The 27,052-nt window shown below is 43.1% G+C and overlaps 1 protein-coding gene across 9 annotated transcripts in view; it reads left to right on the top strand.

Annotated features, from left to right (window-relative positions):
- The window catches only part of LOC128703166 (serine-rich adhesin for platelets-like), a 434,412-nt gene that overhangs the window by 251,779 nt on the left and 155,581 nt on the right, over window positions 1-27,052 (top strand). For 6 of the 9 annotated variants that reach the window (XM_070103364.1, XM_070103362.1, XM_070103361.1 and 3 more), the window contains 3 exons: window positions 5,141-5,256; window positions 12,138-12,170; window positions 12,659-12,785. In XM_070103364.1, coding sequence (XP_069959465.1) covers window positions 5,141-5,256; window positions 12,138-12,170; window positions 12,659-12,785 — 276 coding nt within the window. Of the gene's footprint in view, window positions 1-5,140; window positions 5,257-12,137; window positions 12,171-12,658; window positions 12,786-15,391; window positions 15,417-16,489; window positions 16,655-27,052 lie in introns of those variants that run through there. The other 3 variants (XM_070103363.1, XM_070103367.1, XM_070103366.1) reach the window with 3 other exon arrangements.

The following is a 27,052-nucleotide window of genomic DNA, read 5'->3' as shown; positions in this document are numbered from 1 at the left end:
GATCATGTCGGATGATCTCACCTTCAAGGACCATAACATTGTATCAATCGCATCTGCTAGAAAAATGACAGGATGGATAATGAGAACCTTCAAAACTAGGGAGGCCAAGCCCATGATGACACTCTTCAGGTCACTTGTTCTATCTAGGCTGGAATATTGCTGCACACTAACAGCACCTTTCAAGGCAGGTGAAATTGCTGACCTAGAAAATGTACAGAGAACCTTCACGGCGCGCATAACGGAGATAAAACACCTCAATTACTGGGAGCGCTTGAGGGTCCTAAAACTGTATTCCCTGGAACGCAGGCGGGAGAGATACATGATTATATACACCTGGAAAATCCTAGACGGACTAGTACCGAACTTGCACACGAAAATCACTCGCTAGGAAAACAAAAGACTTGGCAGACGATGCAACATCCCCCCAATGAAAAGCAGGGGTGTCACTAGCACGTTAAGAGACCATACAATAAGTGTCAGGGGCCCGAGACTGTTCAGCTGCCTCCCAGCATACATAAGGGGGATTACCAAGAGACCCCTGGCAGTCTTCAAGCTGGCACTGGACAAGCACCTAAAGTCGGTTCCTGATCAGCCGGGCTGTGGCTCGTACGTTGGTTTGCGTGCAGCCAGCAATAACAGCCTGGTTGATCAGGCTCTGATCCACCAGGAGGCCTGGTCACAGACCGGGCCGCGGGGGCGTTGACCCCCGGAACTCTCTCCAGATATAAGGTACTATGATACAGCAACAAGACTCACTGTGATACAGCAACAAGACTCACTGTGATACAGCAACAAGACTCACTGTGATTCAGCAACAAGACTCACTGTGATTCAGCAACAAGACTCACTGTGATTCAGCAACAATACTCACTGTGATACAGCAACAACTCACTGTGATACAGCAACAACTCACTGTGATTCAGCAACAAGACTCACTGTGATTCAGCAACAAGACTCACTGTGATACAGCAACAAGACTCACTGTGATTCAGCAACAAGACTCACTGTGATTCAGCAACAAGACTCACTGTGATTCAGCAACAAGACTCACTGTGATTCAGCAACAAGACTCACTGTGATACAGCAACAAGACTCACTGTGATACAGCAACAAGACTCACTGTGATACAGCAACAACTCACTGTGATTCAGCAACAAGACTCACTGTGATTCAGCAACAAGACTCACTGTGATACAGCAACAATACTCACTGTGATACAGCAACAAGACTCACTGTGATACAGCAACAAGACTCACTGTGATACAGCAACAAGACTCACTGTGATACAGCAACAAGATTCCGTGCGATACAGCAACAAGATTCAGTGTGATACAGCAACAAGATTCAGTGTGATACAGCAACAAGACTCACTGTGATACAGCAACAAGACTCACTGTGATACAGCAACAAGATTCAGTGTGATACAGCAACAAGATTCAGTGTGATACAGCAACAAGTCTCACTGTGATACAGCAACAAGACTCACTGTGATACAGCAACAAGACTCACTGTGATACAGCAACAAGACTCACTGTGATACAGCAACAAGACTCACTGTGATACAGCAATAAGTCTCACTGTGATACAGCAACAAGATTCAGTGATACAGCAACAAGATTCACTGTGATACAGCAACAAGATTCACTGTGATACAGCAACAAGACTCACTGTGATACAGCAACAATACTCACTGTGATACAGCAACAAGACTCACTGTGATACAGCAACAAGTCTCACTGTGATACAGCAACAAGATTCAGTGATACAGCAACAAGGCTCACTGTGATACAGCAACAAGATTCACTGTGATACAGCAACAAGACTCACTGTGATACAGCAACAAGACTCACTGTGATACAGCAACAAGACTCACTGTGATACAGCAACAAGACTCACTGTGATACAGCAACAAGATTCACTGTGATACAGCAACAAGACTCACTGTGATACAGCAACAAGACTCACTGTGATACAGCAACAAGACTCACTGTGATATAGCAACAATACTCACTGTGATATAGCAACAATACTCACTGCCACAGAAAATGATCTTAAGCTCCACGTCACACCCGTCATAGTAACAAAAACTCTATGGACAAACATAAGCTATTTTTGGAGAGTGATTGATCATATGTTCATGGTATTCAAATGGATTGAGTTCAGCTCCTGGGCTCCTTTCAATGTTGATCTACAGCTCCTGTGCTTTCTAGAGGTTTTCATCCACAGCTCCTGGGATTTTTTTTAAGGTGTAAGACTTTTAAAGTTCTTGGACTTCTCATAGGTGGGTGGGTTGAGTTTATTGTGCCTTGGTGTCCACTTAAGCTAGGTGGGTGAGTTGAGGTTATTGTGCCTTGGTGTCCACTTGAGCTAGGTGGGTGGGTTGAGGTTATGGTACCTTGGTCTTCACTTGAGCTAGGTGGGTGGGTTGAGGTTATGGTACCTTGGTGGCCACTTGAGCTAGGTGGGTGGGTTGAGGTTATGGTACCTTGGTGGTCACTTGAGCTAGGTGGGTGGGTTGAGGTTATGGTACCTTGGTGTCCACTTGAGCTAGGTGGGTGGGTTGAGGTTATGGTACCTTGGTGTCCACTTGAGCTAGGTGAGTGGGTTGAAGTTATGGTGCCTTGGTCTCCACCTGAGCTAGGTGGGTGGGTTGAGGTTATGGTGCCTTGGTCTCCAAGTGAGCTACAACTTGCCTGATTCTCGAGATTTTTGAGTTGCAGCTGCTAGACTGAACTCATCTGGTTTATATTTGACACTTGATACATGTGCTTGTGGTCTCGGTTTTGGCTTACGGACTGCTAACAACAATAGATTTACTAATTGTGTAATTTACAAGGAAGTCAGAGCACAAGAGAAAATACATTATAACTTGAGGTTATGTTTTTTCACCTTGAACAAGGTGACCTCAGGGTCACACCACTATGCACTGGAGAGATAATTACACCCTAATTAATGTTGATCTCCGATCTTCCTGCTCACCTTTCAGGTGAAGAATATTTGAGTATAGTTTGCAACCACCCTTCAAGGGAATGTGTTTTGGTGTTAGCCAAGGATTCTTGATTCAAGGAACTGGACCTACCCTTCCCATCCATGGAGCAATTCTGATTATAATTATCTCCCATTCCCACACGCTGTTAGGCCCCTATAGGTTTAGCGCTTCCTCATGATTTTTATATCAAGCTCAAGGCCACGCTCGTTCCCAAAAAAACCGAGACATTACCTCTTGTTATATTGACTAGAGCGAAACGTTGCCACAATAAAATGTCACATTAGTTGCACTTGTGTCCCTTTTACCTAACATCAATATTCCAGTCTAGAGATATTAAGGACCCCATTGAAAATAAGTCATTTTGACCTTTTTGGGTGTTTTCCTAGGTTCTCTACACATATGTATGATAATCTATGTAACCGTATTTGTGTATACTTGAATAAACTTGCTTATAACACTGCAGCAGGCCTATGATAGGCCTCACGGTTGGGATGGCATCTCATGTTTGTAAATTTCTAATTATTAAGTCTATCTTGTGAGCGTCGTTGTCACCCTTGAATACGAGATTTTATGACATTATTATTCCCAAGTCCCTCACGCTAATATTCCACTCTATTGGGTAATTTGAATTTGGTTTATACGTCATTCCAGCTTTTATTTCCTCAATCATTCCGTAGCGAGGTAACTGGAACTTTTGTCCTTGAACTTGACGATGTTTTCTGTGGCCCACTGGAAGTCCTGGTTTATTATCTTGAAGATTTGGTGTGTCCACAGTGGATGTTACTCTCGTATAAATTCTAGTATCGTCTGCAAAATATGCTATGCTGTAATTTATGTCTACAACGTTGCATATAAAAACAAGAAAAAATTAGAGTGAGTACTGTACCTCGAGTTGTCTGTAGTCAACCGCCAGTAAGGAAATAACGGAAACAAGCATCTTAGGTGTGGCAGCCTGGAACACAGTATATACGCTGGTAGCCTAACGTTCTCTATTTGAAGATGGGTTGTCAACCAGTGTAAATGTTTACTAGTTGACTTGATACAGTTTTTTTCTATACTGAAAGCGGGACTAACTCTAAGTGGATGACATAGCAGGTTCTTTCATGTGGTACATGATGGGGGTGTACAGTGTGCGCGTCTCCACCAATGTGCGCATAGACAGGACTGGAGAACTTTTTATGTTGGAAGGCCGCATTTAAGTTACCAGTAATCTAATAAAGCTACATTCAAGAAACTTTGTTTAGATATTTTGTGAAATGTCTGTTATTTTGTAAAGATTTAATCATTATATAATAACTTTAAGAAAAATGATTATTAATAATAATATCTTTATTTATACAAGTACATGTACAAGGTATACAGACCATAGCTGACATCAGTGACAAACTACTATATAGAAAGCCACTTGTTATGCAAAGCATTTCGGGCAAATTAGGTTAGTTTTGTCCCAGAATACGACCCACACCCGTCCACTAACACCCAGGTACCTATTTTAAACTGATGGGTGAACAGAGACAGCAGCTGTCTTATGGAAACACGTCCTAATGTTTTCCAGCCGTACCGGAGATTCGAACTCCGGACCTCGGTTTGTAAGCCGAGTGCGCTAGCGATCGAGCTACGGGACATTCAAAAGACTGCACTTAATGCCCTAGAAAACCGCAGGTTCCCCACCCCTGGATTAGGGGAATCGAGTTCTAGGTCCAGGTCTCACCTGTTAAGCTTCGTCAACCGGCATTACTCATTTCTGGATTCTTAAGCCCCATTAAGCCTACTCTAAAAACTGTACATGAAGCTTACTTGTGATATACCTGTGACCAGTCTCGAGTCATTCTACCCTTGCAGTCAGGTCTGAGGCCAGTATTTTTTGCTGATTGCCTATTCAGCCAAGCTTTTAATGTTGGCAGGCCGCTAGCCCACATATGCATCACAGCTTGGTTGTCGGAGGTAATGATCCAATTTTGTTGATAACTTATACACTTGTTCCTGCAGTCTATTATTATAATCAAAAAGAAGCGCTAAGCCACAAGGGCTATGCAGTCTAGATTATCATCTGGTAGCAGGCTGAATAGTCTTGGACCACAGATTTTGACCACTTACACACTTTATTACTATTGTTTTTTATTGATAATGATGATTATGATATTTGATCAGGGACCCTGGACACCAGCCTGATCCAGATCGTGGCCAAGAACAAGATGAACGAGGAAGCTAGGAAGAGACGAGCGCATCATCTCACGCAAGCCATCGAGAAGAACATCCGCCTCAAGGTAAGCTGCCACCAGTCAAGCAAGGAAAGACAAGTATGGTACGGAAAGAAGACAAGCACAAGTGAGGCAGGGAGAGTGAAGTGGGGGAGTAAGACAAGGGAAAGAGATTAAGTCAGAAGGAAAGAGGAAAGGCAGGAGAGGGAAGACATAAGAGGAAAGGCAGGAGAGGGAAGACATAAGAGGAAAGGCAGGAGAGGGAAGACATAAGAGGAAAGGCAGGAGAGGGAAGACATAAGAGGAAAGGCAGGAGAGGGAAGACATAAGAGGAAAGGCAGGAGAGGGAAGACATAAGAGGAAAGGCAGGAGAGGGAAGACATAAGAGGAAAGGCAGGAGAGGGAAGACATAAGAGGAAAGGCAGGAGAGGGAAGACATAAGAGGAAAGGCAGGAGAGGGAAGACATAAGAGGAAAGGCAGGAGAGGGAAGACATAAGAGGAAAGACAAGGAGAAAAAGGTAGGAAAATTGAAAAGGAAAGAGATGTAATATAGGTTAAGTGAGAGGTGAGGTAATTTAAATAAGAATGAAAGGTAGGTCATGAGAGTACATAGTTCCTGAGGTGCAGGTCAGGAGCGTACATAGTTCTTGAGGTGCAGGTCATGAGAGTACATAGTTCCTGAGGTCCAGGTCAGGAGCGTACATAGTTCCTGAGGTGCAGGTGATGAGGGTACATAGTTCCTGAGGTGCAGGTCAGGAGCGTACATAGTTTCTGAGATACAGGTCATGAGAGTACATAGTTCCTGAGGTGCAGGTCAGGAGCGTACATAGTTCCAGAGGTGCAGGTCAGGAGCGTACATAGTTCTTGAGGTGCAGGTCATGAGAGTACATAGTTCCTGAGGTGCAGGTCAGGAGCGTACATAGTTCCTGAGGTGCAGGTGATGAGGGTACATAGTTCCTGAGGTGCAGGTCAGGAGCGTACATAGTTTCTGAGATACAGGTCATGAGAGTACATAGTTCCTGAGGTGCAGGTCAGGAGCGTACATAGTTCCTGAGGTGCAGGTCAGGAGCGTACATAGTTCCTGAGGTGTAGGTCAGGAGCGTACATAGTTCCTGAGGTGCAGGTCAGGAGCGTACATAGTTCCTGAGGTGCAGGTTAGGAGAGTACATAGTTCCTGAGGTGCAGGTCAGGAGCGTACATAGTTCCTGAGGTGCAGGTCAGGAGTGTACAATGTTCCTGAGGTGTAGGTCAGGAGCGTACATAGTTCCTGAGGTGTAGATCAGGAGAGTACATAGTTCCTGAGGTGCAGGTCAGGAGAGTACATAGTTCCTGAGGTGCAGGTCAGGAGAGTACATAGTTCCTGAGGTGCAGATCAGGAGAGTACATAGTTCCTGAGGTGCAGGTTAGGAGGGTACATAGTTCCTGAGGTGCAGGTCAGGAGCGTACATAGTTCCTGAGGTGCAGGTCAGGAGTGTACATAGTTCCTGTGGTGTAGGTCAGGAGCGTACATAGTTCCTGAGGTGCAGGTTAGGAGAGTACATAGTTCCTGAGGTGCAGGTCAGGAGTGTACATAGTTCCTGAGGTGTAGATCAGGAGAGTACATAGTTCCTGAGGTGCGGGTCAGGAGTGTACATAGTTCCTGAGGTGCAGGTCAGGAGCGTACATAGTTCCTGAGGTGTAGATCAGGAGAGTACATAGTTCCTGAGGTGCGGGTCAGGAGTGTACATAGTTCCTGAGGTGTAGGTCAGGAGCGTACATAGTTCCTGAGGTGTAGATCAGGAGAGTACATAGTTCCTGAGGTGCAGGTCAGGAGTGTACATAGTTCCTGTGGTGTAGATCAGGAGAGTACATAGTTCCTGAGGTGCAGGTCAGGAGTGTACATAGTTCCTGAGGTGCAGGTCAGGAGTGTACATAGTTCCTGTGGTGTAGATCAGGAGAGTACATAGTTCCTGAGGTGCAGGTCAGGAGTGTACATAGTTCCTGTGGTGTAGATCAGGAGAGTACATAGTTCCTGAGGGGTAGCACTAGACTAAGATGTCAAGTGAGGGATGGCGGTTGAGATGTAAGGAGAGGGGAGACACTAGGTCAAGGTGTTAGGTATAAGGTGAGGGGGTGATATTAAGTTAAAGTGTAAGATGAGGTGACACTACGTTAAAGTGTAAGGTGAGGGGCGACACTAAGGTGTCAGGTATGGAGGGGCGATCCTGGGTTCAGGTGTCCTGTGTGTGGGGAGGGGATACTAGGTTAAGGTGTCAGGTGTGTGGGGTGATGCTAGGTTAAGATGTCAAGTGATATTAGGATAAAGTGTCAGGTGTGTGGATGATACTAGATTAAGGTATCAGGTAACATCTTAACCTAGTATGATGGGTTTGGCCCTGAGTCGTCTGGACTTAAACTATCCAGTACTTCTCTCTCTCTCTCTCTCTCTCTCTCTCTCTGCTGCCTTACTTATCTTACGTCTTATTTAACTGTATATTTCTCATCTGCTTGTCTTTACACCTTATTTTCCTCTTTAAATCACAAAATATTAAGAAATTATATGCTTCAATTTAGTGCTGGTTTTAATGGTAAGAAAAGAGGTGAGTGAAGTTGCATTCCATTTGCAATTCTGGTCATGACTCTGAACTATTTAATCTACTCTTTTTTATGCTATTTTACATCAAATAGATTCACGCATGTTATCCAGAGTTGTCAATTCCACGTTTCAAATTTCATAATTAAATTCTTTGGAGAGTTGGCGTGCCAGTTCACACGACTGGAAAAAAGTGGAATACTTACCGTGACTCTTTTGTTTCCCGAGTTCTTCTGGTACTAGATAGCGTGCACTTAACTAGCTAATTATGTGCTGGTTTTCACACTGAGGACCTAAACACAGTTGAAATATTGCACGTAGCTTCGTTATAGCACAATTTGTTGTCCTCGTTATAGTATAGTTTGTTGTGTCCTCGTTATAGTATAGTTTGTTGTGTCCTCGTTATAGCATAGTTTGTTGTGTCCTCGTTATAGTATAATTTGTTGTATCCTCGTTATAGCATAGTTTGTTGTGTCCTCGTTATAGCATAGTTTGTTGTGTCCTCGTTATAGCATAGTTTGTTGTGTCCTCGTTATAGCATAGTTTGTTGTGTCCTCGTTATAGCATAGTTTGTTGTGTCCTCGTTATAGCATAGTTTGTTGTGTCCTCGTTATAGTATAATTTGTTGTATCCTCGTTATAGCATAGTTCGTTGTGTCCTCATTATAGCATAGTTCGTTGTGTCCTCATTATAGCATAGTTCGTTGTGTCCTCATTATAGCATAGTTCGTTGTGTCCTCATTATAGCATAGTTTGTGTCCTCATTATAGCATAGTTTGTTGTGTCCTCATTATAGCATAGTTTGTTGTGTCCTCGTTATAGTATAGTTTGTTGTGTCCTCGTTATAGCATAGTTTGTTGTATCCTCGTTATAGTATAATTTGTTGTATCCTCGTTATAGCATAGTTTGTGTCCTCATTATAGCATAGTTTGTGTCCTCATTATAACATAGTTTGTTGTGTCCTCATTATAGCGTAGTTTGTTGTGTCCTCATTATAGCGTAGTTTGTTGTGTGCAGAGAATATACTGTTTCAAATAATGTCAGATAGTAAAGAGAGTTAGTAAAACTTAATAAAATACACAGTTACAGAAGATAAATCATTATTAATCTCATCAGTTACTATTAATTTCTCTGCGTGGCTGTGTTGTGAAGACTGAGGTAGCCTAACTTAAGAGTGCCTAGATGGTAGTGGTATGTGGGAGGCTGGGCAATAATTCTAGGTAGCCTAAATCTGAACACCTAAGAGAGGCCTATATTGATACGAGGTTAGTTAATGAGGTTTAAAGCCTATCGACCACACTAGGGTTATTAAGGCTGCATGTCACATTTTTATCATTAGACATGTATATTTTAACGCCTAAAATAAGGATTAACTGTAAGAAATGGTTATAACTATGACCATATTTTTTAAAGGAGTGGACCGGGAAGCCAGCGGAAGGCCTCAGTCAAATGACTAAAAGCTCCAACTGCGGGTCATCATCTAAGACCCGCGTCAGGAAACATTTGTCCTGTTTCCTGACGAATTTTTCTTAGCCTAACTTAAGGATTGACTGTCTCTCAGGTATATATATACACCCCTGTGAGGGGTATATATACCCCTCAAAGGGTATATATACCCCTCAAATGGTATATATATACCCCTCAAAGGGTATATATATACCCCTCAAAGGGTATATATACCCCTCAAAGGGGTATATGTACCCCTCAAAGGGTATATATACCCTGAGGACATACACCTCTCGGTGTATATGTTGTGAGACCTCTACCCACTCTACCTGAGGTATCCCAGCGAGTGAGCACGTCTCCTGTGCATCCCAGTGCTTAACAGAATAGGGAATAGCATATGGAGGTACAAAATAAAAAAAATGGGAACTATGGCTATAGTTTACTTAATAACATAAAAGGGTTAGAATACCACATATACTGATGGACATTTACATAATATAACAATTGACCTATGAGACTTATTACCAGGGGGAAAGGTAGATGTTATCAGTAACACGGACTAGTACTCACTCTTAATTCACCGACCAGCTGACCCGAGATTCCCAATGCGTGGTCCACTACACAGAGCTCTCGCTCCCCGGACCTGTCACCAACAACCTCCTTGCTCAGCTGTTCCCTGGGCTTATATGGTAGTCAAAGTACCCCCTCCCCAATGGGGTATGTACCACGTGTTACGACCTGACGCCGAGGTCTGACGCCGTCAAGAACAAAAGACCTCAGACGTGGGCGTGACTACCCGACATTTGCTAAGGCAGGTGTGACCATATAATTGGTTAAATTAGGTCTCCCCAGAGACCTCACAAGCCCAGCTGAACTACACAATGTCCTGTGTATGAACTAATGTGTTGATATTAGGTAATCTTATTCAATAGTATTTAAATATTTAATATAATCGTATATAGTTTTATTAATAACAACACTGCGACTAGCCAAGGACTCGAACCCATGCTGCTTTGGCCTGCCACTGGACCAGTCCAGTGGATTAAGGCGTCATGAGTTTACACCCACCATGAGGCAGGCCAAAGCAGCATTGGCTAGTCGCAGTGTTGTTATTGATCAATACCACTCGTTCGTGGGCCCAATAATAGTTTTATTAATAGATTCACATTTCTTGACTAATATATGGTAATATAGTCGCAGTAATATATTAGTGCAGGTATTGTTTATTATTCAGTAGAGTTCAATAGTGTTTCAGTGTGTCACAATATTACAACGTTAGTGTAGTCTTCAATGTGTATTACTCTGGGATTTATACTTTAATGAGTGTATTATTCAGTATGTATATTGCTCACTATGTGTATTGTTCGTTATGAATGGTTCAATATGTGTATTGTTCAGTATGTGTATTGTCCAGTATGCATTGTTCAGTATGTGTATTGTCCAGTATGCATTGTTCAGTATGTGTATTTTTAGTATTTATTGTTCGGTATGTGTATTGTCCAGTATGTATTATTTAGTATGTATTTTTCAGTATGTGAATTGTTCAGCATGTGAATTATTTGGTATGTGTATTGTTCAGTGAGTATGTGTATTGTTCAGTGAGTATGTGTATTGTTCGGTATGTGTATTGTTCAGTGAGTATGTGTATTGTTCAGTGAGTATGTGTATTGTTCGGTATGTGTATTGTTCAGTGAGTATGTGTATTGTTCAGTGAGTATGTGTATTGTTCGGTATGTGTATTGTTCAGTGAGTATGTGTATTGTTCGGTATGTGTATTGTTCAGTGAGTATGTGTATTGTTCAGTGAGTATGTGTATTGTTCGGTATGTGTATTGTTCAGTGAGTATGTGTATTGTTCAGTGAGTATGTGTATTGTTCGGTATGTGTATTGTTCAGTGAGTATGTGTATTGTTCAGTGAGTATGTGTATTGTTCGGTATGTGTATTGTTCAGTGAGTATGTGTATTGTTCGGTATGTGTATTGTTCAGTGAGTATGTGTATTGTTCAGTGAGTATGTGTATTGTTCAGTGAGTATGTGTATTGTTCAGTGAGTATGTGTATTGTTCGGTATGTGTATTGTTCAGTGAGTATGTGTATTGTTCAGTGAGTATGTGTATTGTTCAGTGAGTATGTGTATTGTTCAGTGAGTATGTGTATTGTTCAGTGAGTATGTGTATTGTTCGGTATGTGTATTGTTCAGTATGTGTATTGTTCAGTGAGTATGTGTATTGTTCAGTGAGTATGTGTATTGTTCGGTATGTGTATTGTTCAGTGAGTATGTGTATTGTTCAGTGAGTATGTGTATTGTTCGGTATGTGTATTGTTCAGTGAGTATGTGTATTGTTCAGTGAGTATGTGTATTGTTCGGTATGTGTATTGTTCAGTGAGTATGTGTATTGTTCAGTGAGTATGTGTATTGTTCAGTGAGTATGTGTATTGTTCAGTGAGTATGTGTATTGTTCGGTATGTGTATTGTTCAGTGAGTATGTGTATTGTTCGGTATGTGTATTGTTCAGTGAGTATGTGTATTGTTCAGTGAGTATGTGTATTGTTCAGTGAGTATGTGTATTGTTCAGTGAGTATGTGTATTGTTCAGTGAGTATGTGTATTGTTCAGTGAGTATGTGTATTGTTCAGTGAGTATGTGTATTGTTCAGTGAGTATGTGTATTGTTCAGTGAGTATGTGTATTGTTCAGTGAGTATGTGTATTGTTCAGTATGTGTATTGTTCGGTATGTGTATTGTTCGGTATGTGTATTGTTCGGTATGTGTATTGTTCAGTATGTGAATTATTTGGTATGTGTATTGTTCAGTGAGTATGTGTATTGTTCGGTATGTGTATTGTTCGGTATGTGTATTGTTCGGTATGTGTATTGTTCGGTATCACATTGTGTGTATTGTTCATTTTCTCATGTGCTTCATTCACTGCAGCCTAAGGAATACGTCTACCGTCAACAGCTTGTGGTAACTACCATACATGTGTACTGGCATGCTACTCACACCCATACATGTACACACACCTAGTATACACTCACCCATACACTAACATCCATAAACAACTACTGCATGATCCCATAACTCTCTCTCTCATAACATACTAATTATCTATCAACACCATTAAAAATAATCGTTATAAATATATTTAAAATTAATGAAAGTATTGGTGCGGAAATATGGTGCATATTTTAATTGGGGTGAACTATTGTATTTAAATAAAAAACGAATCGTTTCGTTGACTTTTTACATTAATAACAATTGGTTATAGTGTCATTTCGTTCTTATAATGAATTTTGTAGAATTAATGAAACAATGGCAGGACAATCCACACGGGGATGGAAATCTTCAGCTCAAAATTTCCGCCCCTGTGTGGCATGTTCTGTATTATTGAATTAAGTACACCTGGTTACCTAATAAATGATTAATTTATGTATGTTTGTGTGTGTGTGGTACAGGTGAACCTGCCTCGCAACCAGCTGGCTGTGTACCGTGTACCTCCCAAGACTCTCATCTCTGACGTGCTCACCATGGTGTGTAAGGACAAGTGTATCGACCTACACACTTACGAGATCCGTCATCCAGGTCAGTACCACAACTTCTACACTCTTTTAAACAGTAAAAGTCACAATACTGTGACTGGAACAATACATAAATAACCAGCACTTAGGAGAGAAACTTATGACGATGTTTCGCTCTGACTTGGAATATTAACTAGTCACACACACTTTTTCACCATTACATACACCCCAGACTCTGCTGTTAGTGTCTGAATTATTATTGAGTTTTAAAGAGGGAACTGGATCATCACATGCTGAAAGTTGCTGATCAACCAAGTTGTTATATTAGTCTGCGGGTTGCTAGCACCAACAGCCTGGATTATTACATTAAAGGTATACCAACAAGATGATGAATAAAACACATGTGCAACTCTTTTGTATCTTTATTGAGAGACATTTCGCCTTCTTATCACTCAAGGGAGGCGCCTTGATGCTGATGCGGGGCTCTTGATCCAAGGAATTTGGCCCGATGTACCTTCTTTGGACCGAATCTGAATGTCTCCCTTTCCCCCCAGGTGCTGTATGACCCCCCTGTGAGTTTCGTGCTCTCCCATGAGTAATAATTCCCCTTCAAGGGAGGCTTTATCAATGTAATTCTGATTCGTGAGGATGGAAACTTTTAAAAACTTAAATTGAAGCCATTGGACGAAGTAGAGAGATGCATCAGTTGAAGAGATGGTCACATATGGGCGGGGCCCACTAGTGGAAGTAGATCATGCCGTTAAGGTTCGCCATAGATTTAGCAATGGAGTTGTAGATGCCTCTGTTAGACATAAGACCTGCTGTGCAAGGGAAGTCTTTCAATAAACACAGCTGGGTGCACACATGTCTGCAGCAGCAGCAGCAACAACAACAGCCTGGTGAACCAAGAGTAACACTGACTCTTGGAAACTTGTAGATGAATGGTTCAGAGAACCGACACGTTGATGAATTAGACACATGTGCAACTCTTGGGTATCTTTAATGAGGAGATACCCAAGAGTTGCATATGTGTCTAATTTATCTTGGAAACTTGTCAGTGTATCAGACTCAGTCTGTGGACTCTAGCGCAGGAGCATATGTAACTACAAAAGACTCAGGGGCTAGACCCTTAACTAGTTAACACGAGTACAATTGCATGGGGAAAAAAAAGCAAGACCAAGACGTTGCTTAACATCTTGTTCGGGTTTTTAACCCCGGAGGGTTAGCCACCCAGGATAACCTAAGAAAGGCAGTGCGTCATCGACTGTCTTATTTTCATTGTGGTCCTCAATCTTGTCCCCCAGGATGCGATCCACACCAGTCCACTAACACCCAGGTACCTATTTGCTAAGTGAACATGACAACAGGTGTAAGGAAACGCGTCCAAAGTTTTCACCCCTCCCGGAATCGAACCCGGACCCTCAGCGTGTGATGCAAGAGCTTTGCCAGCCACGCCACGGGGCCCCATTAATTCTATACTTCGTTTTTTAACTTTTAAGGTTGAATTGGTAAGATGGTTGAAGGATCCCAATGGAAATAAGTCGGTAAGTTAGACACATAGACAACATTTAGGCGTCTTTATTCCGACTGCTGCTGCTGAAGACTGTTTTTGGGGTTATCTTAGGTAATTTACACTGTGTATGATAATTGTACTTATGTGCACATGTGCCTAAATAAAATAACATTCATGGGGAGCGAGCGCTAAATCCGTAGGAGTCATACAACACCAAGGGGAATGGTAAACGTTCAGGCTCAATCCAACGAAGAGGAGCATAGGTAAATTTTTTAGACCAAGACATACTATCAAGTGCCCACGAAACACTAGTTACGCTTACAATTAAATTCCCTGCAAAGAAAATTGTGTGATGGGTGACTCGTAAAATATAGTCAGCTTAAAATTTACCCAGTAACGTGTAAATTTTCATTTAAGCTTTGCTTACGTGAAGTACAATTATTTTTACATTGGTCTTGAATAACTCAGTAAAGAGATTATTATTATAATCAAAAAGAAGCGCTAAGCCACAAGGGCTATACAGCTTAATAAAGAGAACCACAAGGTTTGTGTGACACTGAAGATTTTCACTTAACGATATTTATCGGCAGTTTTATTCAAGTTAAATTTGCAGTGTGTTAGCATACATATATTTTAGAATAAAAAAAATCCACAATACCGTGATTGGAACAATACACAAATAACCCGCACATAGAATGAAACTTATGACTGCATTTCGGTCCGACTAGGACCGAAAGATTGCTATTCCAAACAGGATGAGTATGAAATTAGTCCTGTAGCTTCCATGACCATGTATGTGTTGACATCAGGGGTGACATGCTTAGTGGTACTGGCCACCTGATGTGTTCAGCATTGATGGCCGAGTGGATTAAAGCATATATATATATATATATATATATATATATATATATATATATATATATATATATATATATATATATATATATATATATATATATATATAATGACTTGAGTGTCATTGTGTGCGTGGCCTCAAGGTGTAACGTTGTCAGCCACTCGTTACATGTGGAGCTATTGTGTGTGTGTGTGTGTGTGTGTGTAGGTCTGCCTTCCTCATTCTTGTGATCAACTTGAGCCAGTTAGTTGTTACAGACAGCCAGCCACTCTGCCCTCCTTCTCTGAATACCATCCAAGATGCTCCACATATCAACATGACAATTAGTGTGTAATCAGCATTCATATTTCCTAGTTCATTGTTGTGCGTGTGGCTATGTGCGTGGTGCGGGGAATCGTGTGCGTGGTCGTGTGCGTGTGGTCATGTGAGTGTGGCCATGTGCGTGTACATGTGCTTGTGGTTATGTGCGTGTACATGTGCGTGTGGTCATAAGCGTGGTGAGTTTGGAAAGCAACCCCGCCCTCCCCATCGTTCCCATCCCTTGGCAGTGCTACAAGAACTTTGCTGGCTCTACCTTCCTCCACATATTTTCGTTTCTCTGGCTAAGAAAGAGAAGTTTGTGAGTGTTATAATGCGCCGAGAAGCCTCGGACGGTGGTCACGAACTTAGATGTTGTACAAATTTGTATACGAAGCTGTGAAGACGAATTGTGTTCCACGAGCAATGTTTGCGGGAGTCAAGTCTCAGTTGACCCTGACTCAAATTTCAATCTACCAGCATTATCGGTTCCTGGTTTGTTGGACTCTTATACCTACTCTTGAAATTGTGAATGGTATTTGCTTCTGGAATGGCGGTAATGTCGAATGCTCAGCGAAGATGGCTGTTAATGTGGGGCGCCTCTGAGCGGAAATGTATCGCCAGTCACTGTTTGCTTTGATGAATCGAGCGTGGAACAAGACCGTAGCGGTAGTTGTTGGATGGCGGGTGTATGTGTGAGTGGTGTGTTGCTCCTGCTCCACCCACACTAGTCTTTTTTTTTTTTTAATGCCACCTCGCTAGAGGTAGTTTGTCTTAGGACTTCATAGACGAATCTACAGGCAGTGCAGGGTGTGCCGGAGACTAGGCTCTCCATATGCTTATTGTTGCCTGGTCTCTTGTCAGTTTTATCTTAATAACTGTGGGCGATTGTTTGTGTAAGAAGCAACAAGGAGAGTCTGGATCTGTCTTTTTGTAAAGTGTTAAAAAGTGTCTCGTGAGTATTATGGATAAACCAAATGATTCGTAAGTGACTGATACATTCAGGTAATTGAGAAAAGTGAAACGCAGCCTTATACGTGGTTGATGCCTGTGGTTTTTAGCTGTGAAAGTATTGTTGCTGTAATTGGTGACGATCCTACAACACAAGGCCTGATACAAGTGTGCCACGATGTGTAGATATACATAGTGGCGATTGCACAAGGGCTGTCACAAAAGTTGTATGGTGTATTAATGTATGAAGTGAGGATTCCACAATACATGCCACGAGCGGGGCTATGAGAAGCCATGCTAGGTAGAGGAGAAGCAGGTAAGACACTTGTGGTTCTGCTTTACACTGGGTCACATACTCCACTCTCACCAACCATCTGCTTTTCTATTTTAATCTTCCTAGCGCTCATTTCTTATTGTAAATTATCGAAGGATCTTAGTTTATCAACTATATATTATGATGCCAGTTTGAACTATAGTAAGAAGGTAAATGATACGAAAGTGATCTAGGTCCGAGAAGTGCAGCTTCAAGTGTCAACTTCACCCACTTTAAAGTGCCAAGGCGACGTAAAGAAACGTTGCAGAATAACGTTTCACCCTGTAGAACTAGGTAAGGTTTTCTAGGAAACAGTACAAGTGTTTACTGACACCGGTCTTAGTCATATGATGACCCGCAGCTGGAGCTTTTTGGTCATCTGACCGAGGCCTTTCCCTGGCTTACCGGTCCACCTCTTTAAAAACTATGTATGTAACCAGTCAGAACAACTAGCTCTGCAACAATACTTTCTATCGTACTGAGGATAATACGCCACGAGGGTCATTAAGGCTACATATAACCTGTTCAAAACCAGACAAAAATACTATTATCCCTAAATTATGGTTACAAGTAAACGATCATTATATTTACACTGAGAAATACACTTCTCATTCGTTTAGAAAAACACATGATCAAACTCGTTTCGGTCCTGGGACCTTGATCAAGGTCCCAGGACCGAAACTTTTTCTAATAAATGTCTTAATGTTTGGTTAGTGTCCGGGGCCCAAAACTGTTCAACAGCCTCCCATCAAGCATTAGGGGAATTGCCAATAAACCCCTGGCTGCCTTCAAGAGAGAGCTGGACAGATACCTAAAGTCAGTGCCGGATCAGCCGGGCTGTGGCTCGTACGTTGGACTGCGTGCGGCCAGCAGTAACAGCCTAGTTGATCAGGCCCTGATCCATCGGAAGGCCTGGTCATGGACCGGGCCGCGGGGGCGTTGATCCCCGGAATAACCTCCAGGTTCATAATAAGTTTGTCGGTCTCTCTTACCGAGGTTTATACTGCACCTCTTAGTATATATTAATAATATAGCCATAGCAATAATTTTAACTGAGGTGGACCGATCAGATGCCTCGGTCAGATGTTAAAAGCTCTAGCTCTGGGTCATCTTCCCCTCAAGGAAGGTTCCTTGATGTTGGTGAGGGGCTCTTGATTTAGGGAATTGGATCTGTGCTCCAGTTCCCCGAATTAAGCCTGAATGCCTTCCACATCCCCCTCCTGGGCGCTGTATAATCCTCCGGGTTTAGCGCTTCCCCCTTGATTATAATAATAATAATAATCTGGGTCATCTTATGACTAAGACCTGCGTCAGGACACATTTATTCTGTTTCCTGACAAACCTTACTTAGTGACCTCTCAGTGTATACCTTTCTGTGTAAACCTCTGTATATACCTCTGTGTACACGTAGTGTGGATGAGAATTTCATTACCTGTGACACGCCTGTGACCCATTTCGAGAGTTTTGATACTTTTCTAGATAGAGCCTTGTAATTCTAGTAACTTCTTATCACTTGGTCACCAGTCTCACAGGTTCACGGTCACTAGCATCACTGGTTCATGATCACCAGCATCACTGGTTCATGATCACCAGCATCACTGGTTCACGGTCACCAGCATCACTGGTTCACGGTCACCAGCATCACTGGTTCATGATCACCAGCATCACTGATTCACGGTCACCAGCATCACTGGTTCACGGTCACCAGCATCACAGGTTCACGGTCACCAGCATCACTGGTTCATGATCAGCATCACTGGTTCTTGATCACCAGCATCACTGGTTCACGGTCACCAGCATCACTGGTTCACGGTCACCAGCATCACTGGTTCATGATCACCAGCATCACTGGTTCATGATCACCAGCATCACTGGTTCACGGTCACCAGCATCACTGGTTCACGGTCACCAGCATCACTGGTTCACGGTCACCAGCATCACTGGTTCACGATCACCAGCATCACTGGTTCACGGTCACCAGCATCACTGGTTCACGGTCACCAGCCTCACTGGTTCACGATCACCAGCATCACTGGTTCATGATCACCAGCATCACTGGTTCATGATCACCAGCATCACTGGTTCACGGTCTCCAGCATCACTGGTTCACGGTCACCAGCATCACTGGTTCACGGTCACCAGCATCACTGGTTCATGATCACCAGCATCACTGGTTCATGATCAGCATCACTGGTTCACGGTCACCAGCATCACTGGTTCACGGTCACCAGCATCACTGGTTCATGATCACCAGCATCACTGGTTCATGATCACCAGCATCACTGGTTCACGGTCACCAGCATCACTGGTTCACGGTCACCAGCATCGCTGGTTCACGGTCACCAGTATCGCTGGTTCACGGTCACCAGCATTGCTGGTTCACGGTCACCAGCATCACTGGTTCACGGTCACCAGCATCACTGGTTCTTGATCACCAGCATCACTGGTTCACGGTCACCAGCATCACTGGTTCACGGTCACCAGCATCACTGGTTCACGGTCACCAGCATCACTGGTTCATGATCACCAGCATCACTGGTTCACGGTCACCAGCATCACTGGTTCATGATCACCAGCATCACTGGTTCACGGTCACCAGCATCACTGGTTCACGGTCACCAGCATCACTGGTTCATGATCAGCATCACTGGTTCATGATCACCAGCATCACTGGTTCACGGTCACCAGCATCACTGGTTCACGGTCACCAGCGTCACTGGTTCACGGTCACCAGCATCACTGGTTCATGATCACCAGCATCACTGGTTCATGATCAGCATCACTGGTTCACGGTCACCAGCATCACTGGTTCATGATCAGCATCACTGGTTCATGATCACCAGCATCACTGGTTCACGGTCACCAGCATCACTGGTTCATGATCACCAGCATCACTGGTTCACGGTCACCAGCATCACTGGTTCACGGTCACCAGCATCACTGGTTCATGATCACCAGCATCACTGGTTCATGATCAGCATCACTGGTTCACGGTCACCAGCATCACTGGTTCACGGTCACCAGCAACACTGGTTCACGGTCACCAGCATCATTGGTTCACGGTCACCAGCTTGGTGTAAAAAAAGGAAAATATTTGGTAGAAAGTACCGTGTGTAAAATTAGCGGCATCATTTTTAGTGAGATAGCGGCTGACGTGTTCAGTTCCAGTACATGACGGTGGTGATGGTAGTGGTGATGGTGCTTTAACTGACAGGTTTGGTGATGGTGTACCGTGAGTATGTCTGGTCTGTCATCATTGTCAGTGGCTGCAGACATTCCAGTGGTCTACAACAGACATTTTTGTCTGGCTTGCTACCTGTGTAGTCTTTATACACCGTCTTTCTAGTGTGACGTAGGTCAACACTCCTTACGCTACAGTGCTGTGAAATACCGATAAGGAATGTATTACACTTTACACAGCGATACCTTTATTACCTGCAACGTTTCGCCCACCTCGTTATTGATTTAATAAAGCCACTGCGTACGCCATACTTTTGTTGTTTATAAAGGTATCCAATGTGTCTGATTTTGTATATGGTAGACGGTGTGGGAACACTCATGGTTGTAGACGGTGTGGGAACACTCATGGTTGTAGACGGTGTGGGAACACTCATGGTTGTAGACGGTGTGGGAACACTCATGGTTGTAGACGGTGTGGGAACACTCATGGTTGTAGACGGTGTGGGAACACTCATGGTTGTAGATGGTGTGGGAACACTCATGGTTGTAGATGGTGTGGGAACACTCATGGTTGTAGATGGTGTGGGAACACTCATGGTTGTAGACGGTGTTTGAACACTCATGGTTGTAGACGGTGTGGGAACTCATGGTTGTAGACGGTGTGGGAACACTAATGGTTGTAGACGGTGTGGGAACACTAATGGTTGTAGACGGTGTGGGAACACTAATGGTTGTAGACGGTGTGGGAACACTCATGGTTGTAGATGGTGTGGGAACACTCATGGTTGTAGATGGTGTGGGAACACTCATGGTTGTAGATGGTGTGGGAACACTCATGGTTGTAGACGGTGTGGGAACACTCATGGTTGTAGATGGTGTGGGAACACTCATGGTTGTAGATGGTGTGGGAACACTCATGGTTGTAGATGGTGTGGGAACACTCATGGTTGTAGACGGTGTGGGAACACTCATGGTTGTAGACGGTGTGGGAACACTCATGGTTGTAGATGGTGTGGGAACACTCATGGTTGTAGACGGTGTGGGAACACTCATGGTTGTAGATGGTGTGGGAACACTCATGGTTGTAGACGGTGTGGGAACACTCATGGTTGTAGACGGTGTGGGAACACTCATGGTTGTAGACGGTGTGGTAACACTCATGGTTGTAGATGGTGTGGGAACACTCATGGTTGTAGATGGTGTGGGAACACTCATGGTTGTAGACGGTGTGGGAACACTCATGGTTGTAGACGGTGTGGGAACACTCATGGTTGTAGACGGTGTGGGAACACTCATGGTTGTAGACGGTGTGGGAACACTCATGGTTGTAGACGGTGTGGGAACACTCATGGTTGTAGACGGTGTGGGAACACTCATGGTTGTAGACGGTGTGGGAACACTCATGGTTGTAGATGGTGTGGGAACACTCATGGTTGTAGATGGTGTGGGAACACTCATGGTTGTAGATGGTGTGGGAACACTCATGGTTGTAGATGGTGTGGGAACACTCATGGTTGTAGATGGTGTGGGAACACTCATGGTTGTAGATGGTGTGGGAACACTCATGGTTGTAGACGGTGTGGGAACACTCATGGTTGTAGATGGTGTGGGAACACTCATGGTTGTAGACGGTGTGGGAACACTCATGGTTGTAGACGGTGTGGGAACACTCATGGTTGTAGACGGTGTGGGAACACTCATGGTTGTAGATGGTGTGGGAACACTCATGGTTGTAGACGGTGTGGTAACACTTATGGTTATAGACGGTGTGGGAACACTCATGGTTGTAGACGGTGTGGGAACACTCATGGTTGTAGACGGTGTGGGAACACTCATGGTTGTAGACGGTGTGGGAACACTCATGGTTGTAGACGGTGTGGGAACACTCATGGTTGTAGACGGTGTGGGAACACTCATGGTTGTAGACGGTGTGGGAACACTCATGGTTGTAGATGGTGTGGGAACACTCATGGCTGTAGACGGTGTGGGAACACTCATGGTTGTAGATGGTGTGGGAACACTCATGGTTGTAGATGGTGTGGGAACACTCATGGTTGTAGATGGTGTGGGAACACTCATGGTTGTAGACGGTGTTTGAACACTCATGGTTGTAGACTGTGTGGGAACTCATGGTTGTAGACGGTGTGGGAACACTAATGGTTGTAGACTGTGTGGGAACACTAATGGTTGTAGACGGTGTGGGAACACTCATGGTTGTAGATGGTGTGGGAACACTAATGGTTGTAGACGGTGTGGGAACACTCATGGTTGTAGATGGTGTGGGAACACTCATGGTTGTAGACGGTGTGGGAACACTCATGGTTGTAGACGGTGTGGGAACTCATGGTTGTAGACGGTGTGGGAACACTAATGGTTGTAGACGGTGTGGGAACACTCATGGTTGTAGACGGTGTGGGAACACTCATGGTTGTAGATGGTGTGGGAACACTCATGGTTGTAGATGGTGTGGGAACACTCATGGTTGTAGACGGTGTGGGAACACTCATGGTTGTAGATGGTGTGGGAACACTCATGGTTGTAGACGGTGTGGGAACACTCATGGTTGTAGATGGTAGACACAGAAACAGTAATTGTAATCTTTGTTCATAGTCTGCATAAGATTGTCATCTATTACTTGTGTCTATCTTCCACTATTCTAATTTTCTTTATAATTGACAGAAGAGACTTGAAAACCCTTGCCATCTTTATTTTTCTATGTTACTACTTTATGTACTTTGTATATTCTTACCCTATATTGGGTGTATTTTCTATCATATTCTGTACCCACCTCTTGTTAGGCCTCATTCAGCCTACAGACCTGATATCACTTCCTCCTGTATTTTCCAGGTGAAAATGATCATTGTAACGAGCGGCTCATCGTATGATTCATACTGACGTCAAGTGGGCATTAATCATACGATTAACATTGTTAAGTCAGTCTAGCAGGCAAATAAGATAAGCTTATCTAGAATACCTGTGTATACTAACAACTTCCTGATCAAACTGTGTATGTGAAGAATGTGGTTAGGTAAGACACATACAACAGTTAGACAACTTTATTCCGAAACGTTTCGCCTACACAGTAGGCTTCTTCAATCGAATACAGAAAGTAGGCAGGAACAGTAGAGATGTGAAGACGATGTAATCAGTCCATCACCCTTGAAGTCGTAGAATTTGAGGTTGTCAGTCCCTCGGCCTGGAGAAGTTCAGTTCCATAGTCAGGAATTGACTATGGAACTGTTCCTGCCTACTTTCTGTATTCGATTGAAGAAACCTACTGTGTAGGTGAAACGTTTCGGAATAAAGTTGTCTAACTGTTGCATATGTGTCTTACCTAACAACCTGTCGGTATTGTATACCATTTTGATGTTCATGTGAAGAATGTGCTCACAACTTTCACTCACCACATCACTTCATTAAAACACCTTCACATATACACATACATAGTTTGGTCAACAAGTAGTTAGTGTAGACTGGTATTCTAGATAAGCTTATCTTATTTGCCTGCTGGACTGACTTAGTTCTAACTTCCACTAATGTTTAAAAATAAATAACAGCTCACAGATTACGGAGGAATGTTTAATTGCTGATAAAACACTGAATTATTTTTAATTATCATTATTGAAACACGACATTGGTAATACCTTTCTCCCGGTATTTAAATCTTCCCACCTGGACTATGAGTTTCTCAGGCATGTTGCATAGCAATGACACATTTGCATAACTGTGTTCCCAGGACGCGACCCACAGCACTCAACTAACCTACGGTATCTATTTTTACTGCTAGGTGAAAGGTGCAGCAGTGGTGTGAGGAGTTGAGGTAGAGAGGTTGAAAGAATGGGAGGAAGGTAGGGAGGCGGTGTTGTGGTGGCGCAATTGTTGGTAGTGTTATTACTGCTGGTCTTCTGTTATTGGTGGTACTGCTGTTGCTACTTGTGGTACCAGTGTTGCTACTATTAGTAGCAACACTAGTACCAGGATCAACAGTAAGGGTTAACTGTGTTACTGATAGTGCTACTGTGGACTGAAGAAGCAGGTGTGAAAGCCAAGTCTTGGAGAAAGGATATCACCTATATTAAAGAGGACTCGCATTAGGACACAAAGCTTATAATTATCTTGCTTATGCAGGTGACGGACTATGATAAGAGAGATTTGTGTAAATCTCACGCAAGGAATACTGAGAGCAGTGCCTGGCTTGTACTCTCCCCCCCCCCCCTTCAAAAGAGCGCCATAGACACTGCGAGAACGTAATGTTTTACAGGAGAGGTTGCTAAACTACTCAAAAACCACAAGTATCACAGAAGTTGCAACTATAGAGAGCAAGCCAGAACATTTATTCAAGACGTAAGAGACAGAAAAATACCAAAAGTCATTCAAGAAATTGGGAAAATCCTCGATACCTTTTCACATACGCAAAACCCAAGTCGAAAACCTTTTGCAGTATTAACCCAGAATTGAAATGAAATTTATGTGTTGTAAGTTGACAACACAAGAATTGAAGACCCAGATAATTTCTTCATTCATTCTGCTCTCCTCATGGTCCGGGTCGCGGGGGCGGTGACCTCCGGAACACCCTCCAGGTATATGCTTCAGCGCAAGTCCTTACGATTTCGTATAAGAAATAGACATGTGCATGTGTGCAGCACCTGGAACAGAAATCAACAATATTTGACACGACTCGTGTGTAAGTAATGAATATATGTGTAGAGGTTGTATGAGGTTGTTAGCGCACCTGCCATGCAGGACAGTGTCCAGCATTAGATCTCCCACGCTGTATAATCCTACGGGTTTAGCGCTCCCCATAATTATATAATTAGATCTCGCAGGAATTACTCTCAAGAATTAATGTTTAAATATATTTGGAAACTGTATTTAAGAGTCTAAAAAACTAGAGAAAGTAAAAAAAAAAAGCGGAATATTGCAGCTATATATCAGACCAGTGTATGGAAACCTAAAAAAAAAAAAAAAAAAAAAAACCAGCTCTGTATGACCCTTGTGGGTTTAGCGTTTGGTTATGATTATAATTAAAAAATAGGGTTGTGTATATAAACTTAAAAAAAAAAAACCTGTTTTACTTATAAAACAGTTTATAGAGCTTCAAGCAGTGTTGTAACGACAAGAATGTATATAGAGAAGGCTGTTGACAACAGTGTCTTCTGTACTGTATTATACACCACTTCAAGGTCACTGTTGTATGTGCAGAGAATGTAGTTGTTAGCTGTGATGTGTATAAATGCACGTGTACACACGTTACTTACGTCCATGTACATACGTTTGTAACCAGTGATGGGCGTACATGTATATAGGCACGTATTACCCGTGTCCATGTACACAAGTGTGTAACCAGTGTACATATGCATGTGCATGCGTACATGTTACCTGTGTTGGATGTAAACATGTGTGTTTTAAGTGATGGGTGTACATGTGTACGCACATGGAGACAATTAGGACGACTGCGAGGGTGTATAAATCTGGGGTGGAGGGAAGGAGGGGGTAAGAGTCGTATTAGGAAAGGTTGGAGGGAGAGGGGTAAAGAAGGTTTTGAGTTCTAGGGGCTTGGACATCCAACTGGCTTCTGTGAGCGAGTTACATAGTGGAGGCAAGTGGTGTTTTTTATGATTTGAAGTCCCCTCAAGGAAGGTTCCTTGATGTTGGTGAGGGGCTCTTGATTTAGGGAATTGGATCTGTGCTCCAGTTCCCTGAATTAAGCCTGAATGCCTTCCACATATCCCCCCCCCCAGGCGCTGTATAATCCTCCGGGTTTAGCACTTCCCCCTTGATTATAATAATAATAATATGATTTGAAGTGCAGGGCGACACTTTATGAAGAGATTCCGGGAAACCGGTAAGCCGGGCTTGAGCTGTGGGAGTGGAAAGTGGAGTGCCTGCACTCTGAAGGAACGGGAGGGATGATGTGGCTTGAAGAGTCATCTGAACTGTGTTGTCAGCGCTCTTCTGGCAAGATTGTGACAGTAAAAGTACTTTCTTCCTTGTCGGGTTATTTTACTTCATTAGGAAAGAGCCAGAGTGTTAAGAGAAAAATTCTTTGATGGTTATTATTGAGGATATGCGGCCTGGGATACCTTCCTTAATACTTGGTATATTAAGATATGCTGCCTGGGATACCTTCCTTAATACTTGGTATTTAAGATATGCGGCCTGGGATACCTTCCTTAATACTTGGTATATTAAGATATGGGGCCTGGGATACCTTCCTTAATACTTGGTATATTAAGATATGCGGCCTGGGATACCTTCCTTAATACTTGGTATATTAAGATATGCGGCCTGGGATACCTTCCTTAATACTTGGTATATTAAGATATGCGGCCTGGGATACCTTCCTTAATACTTGATATATTAAGATATGCGGCCTGGGATACCTTCCTTAATACTTGGTATATTAAGATATGCGGCCTGGGATACCTTCCTTAATACTTGGTATATTAAGATATGCGGCCTGGGATACCTTCCTTAATACTTGGTATATTAAGATATGCGGCCTGGGATACCTTCCTTGATACTACTTGGTATTTTATGATATGCGGCCTGGGATACCTTCCTTGATACTTGGTATATTATGATATGCTTTAGTAAGACACGTGAGCAAACACTAATACATATTAAAAAAACGTTTTGGTCCTGGGACCGAAACGTTTTGTACTAAATATGACCTGGTGTTTGCTTACTTGTCTTTCTATACCAATTTGTCGGTATGTATTACCAAGGTTTATACCATTTTATGATATACCTCCCTGTAATGTGCATCCCTACCGGTATCCCCTGACGAGGCCGCCTCAGCAGCCAGTATTGGAATACAACAGCATGTAACAAACAGAAACTGCCGCTTCCCTCACATGGCTGCACATGAATGGCAGTTTTGGGCTTAGTTCACACACTGCCCAACTGCCTTCAAGTGGATTACACTTTTCCTACAAGCGCCTTCAGCCTCTCTATAATAAAACATTTCTTAATTATCTTAACACTTTTTTGTAGTTAATTGCTGTAGGCTCATCACTAGTTTTTTATCAGGCTACAGAAGCAACGACGAGTGGTGTTGAGATACGTTCGTAATAACGAGGGTTTAAGTTTGTATAATCCGTAGGGAGGTGGTAGTGACATGTATGAGTGAACCACCGACAGCGGTCACACAAAGGCAAGTAAAGAGGCGAGGCCAGGAGCTATGACTCGACATTCAGAAATAAGATGCAGAGCTCAAGA

The sequence above is a fragment of the Cherax quadricarinatus genome, chromosome 85, assembly GCF_038502225.1.
Source record: "Cherax quadricarinatus isolate ZL_2023a chromosome 85, ASM3850222v1, whole genome shotgun sequence".
NCBI lineage: Eukaryota > Metazoa > Arthropoda > Malacostraca > Decapoda > Parastacidae > Cherax > Cherax quadricarinatus.
Note: the sequence above shows the minus strand (reverse complement) of the source record. Positions and strands in the feature narration are given on the sequence as shown.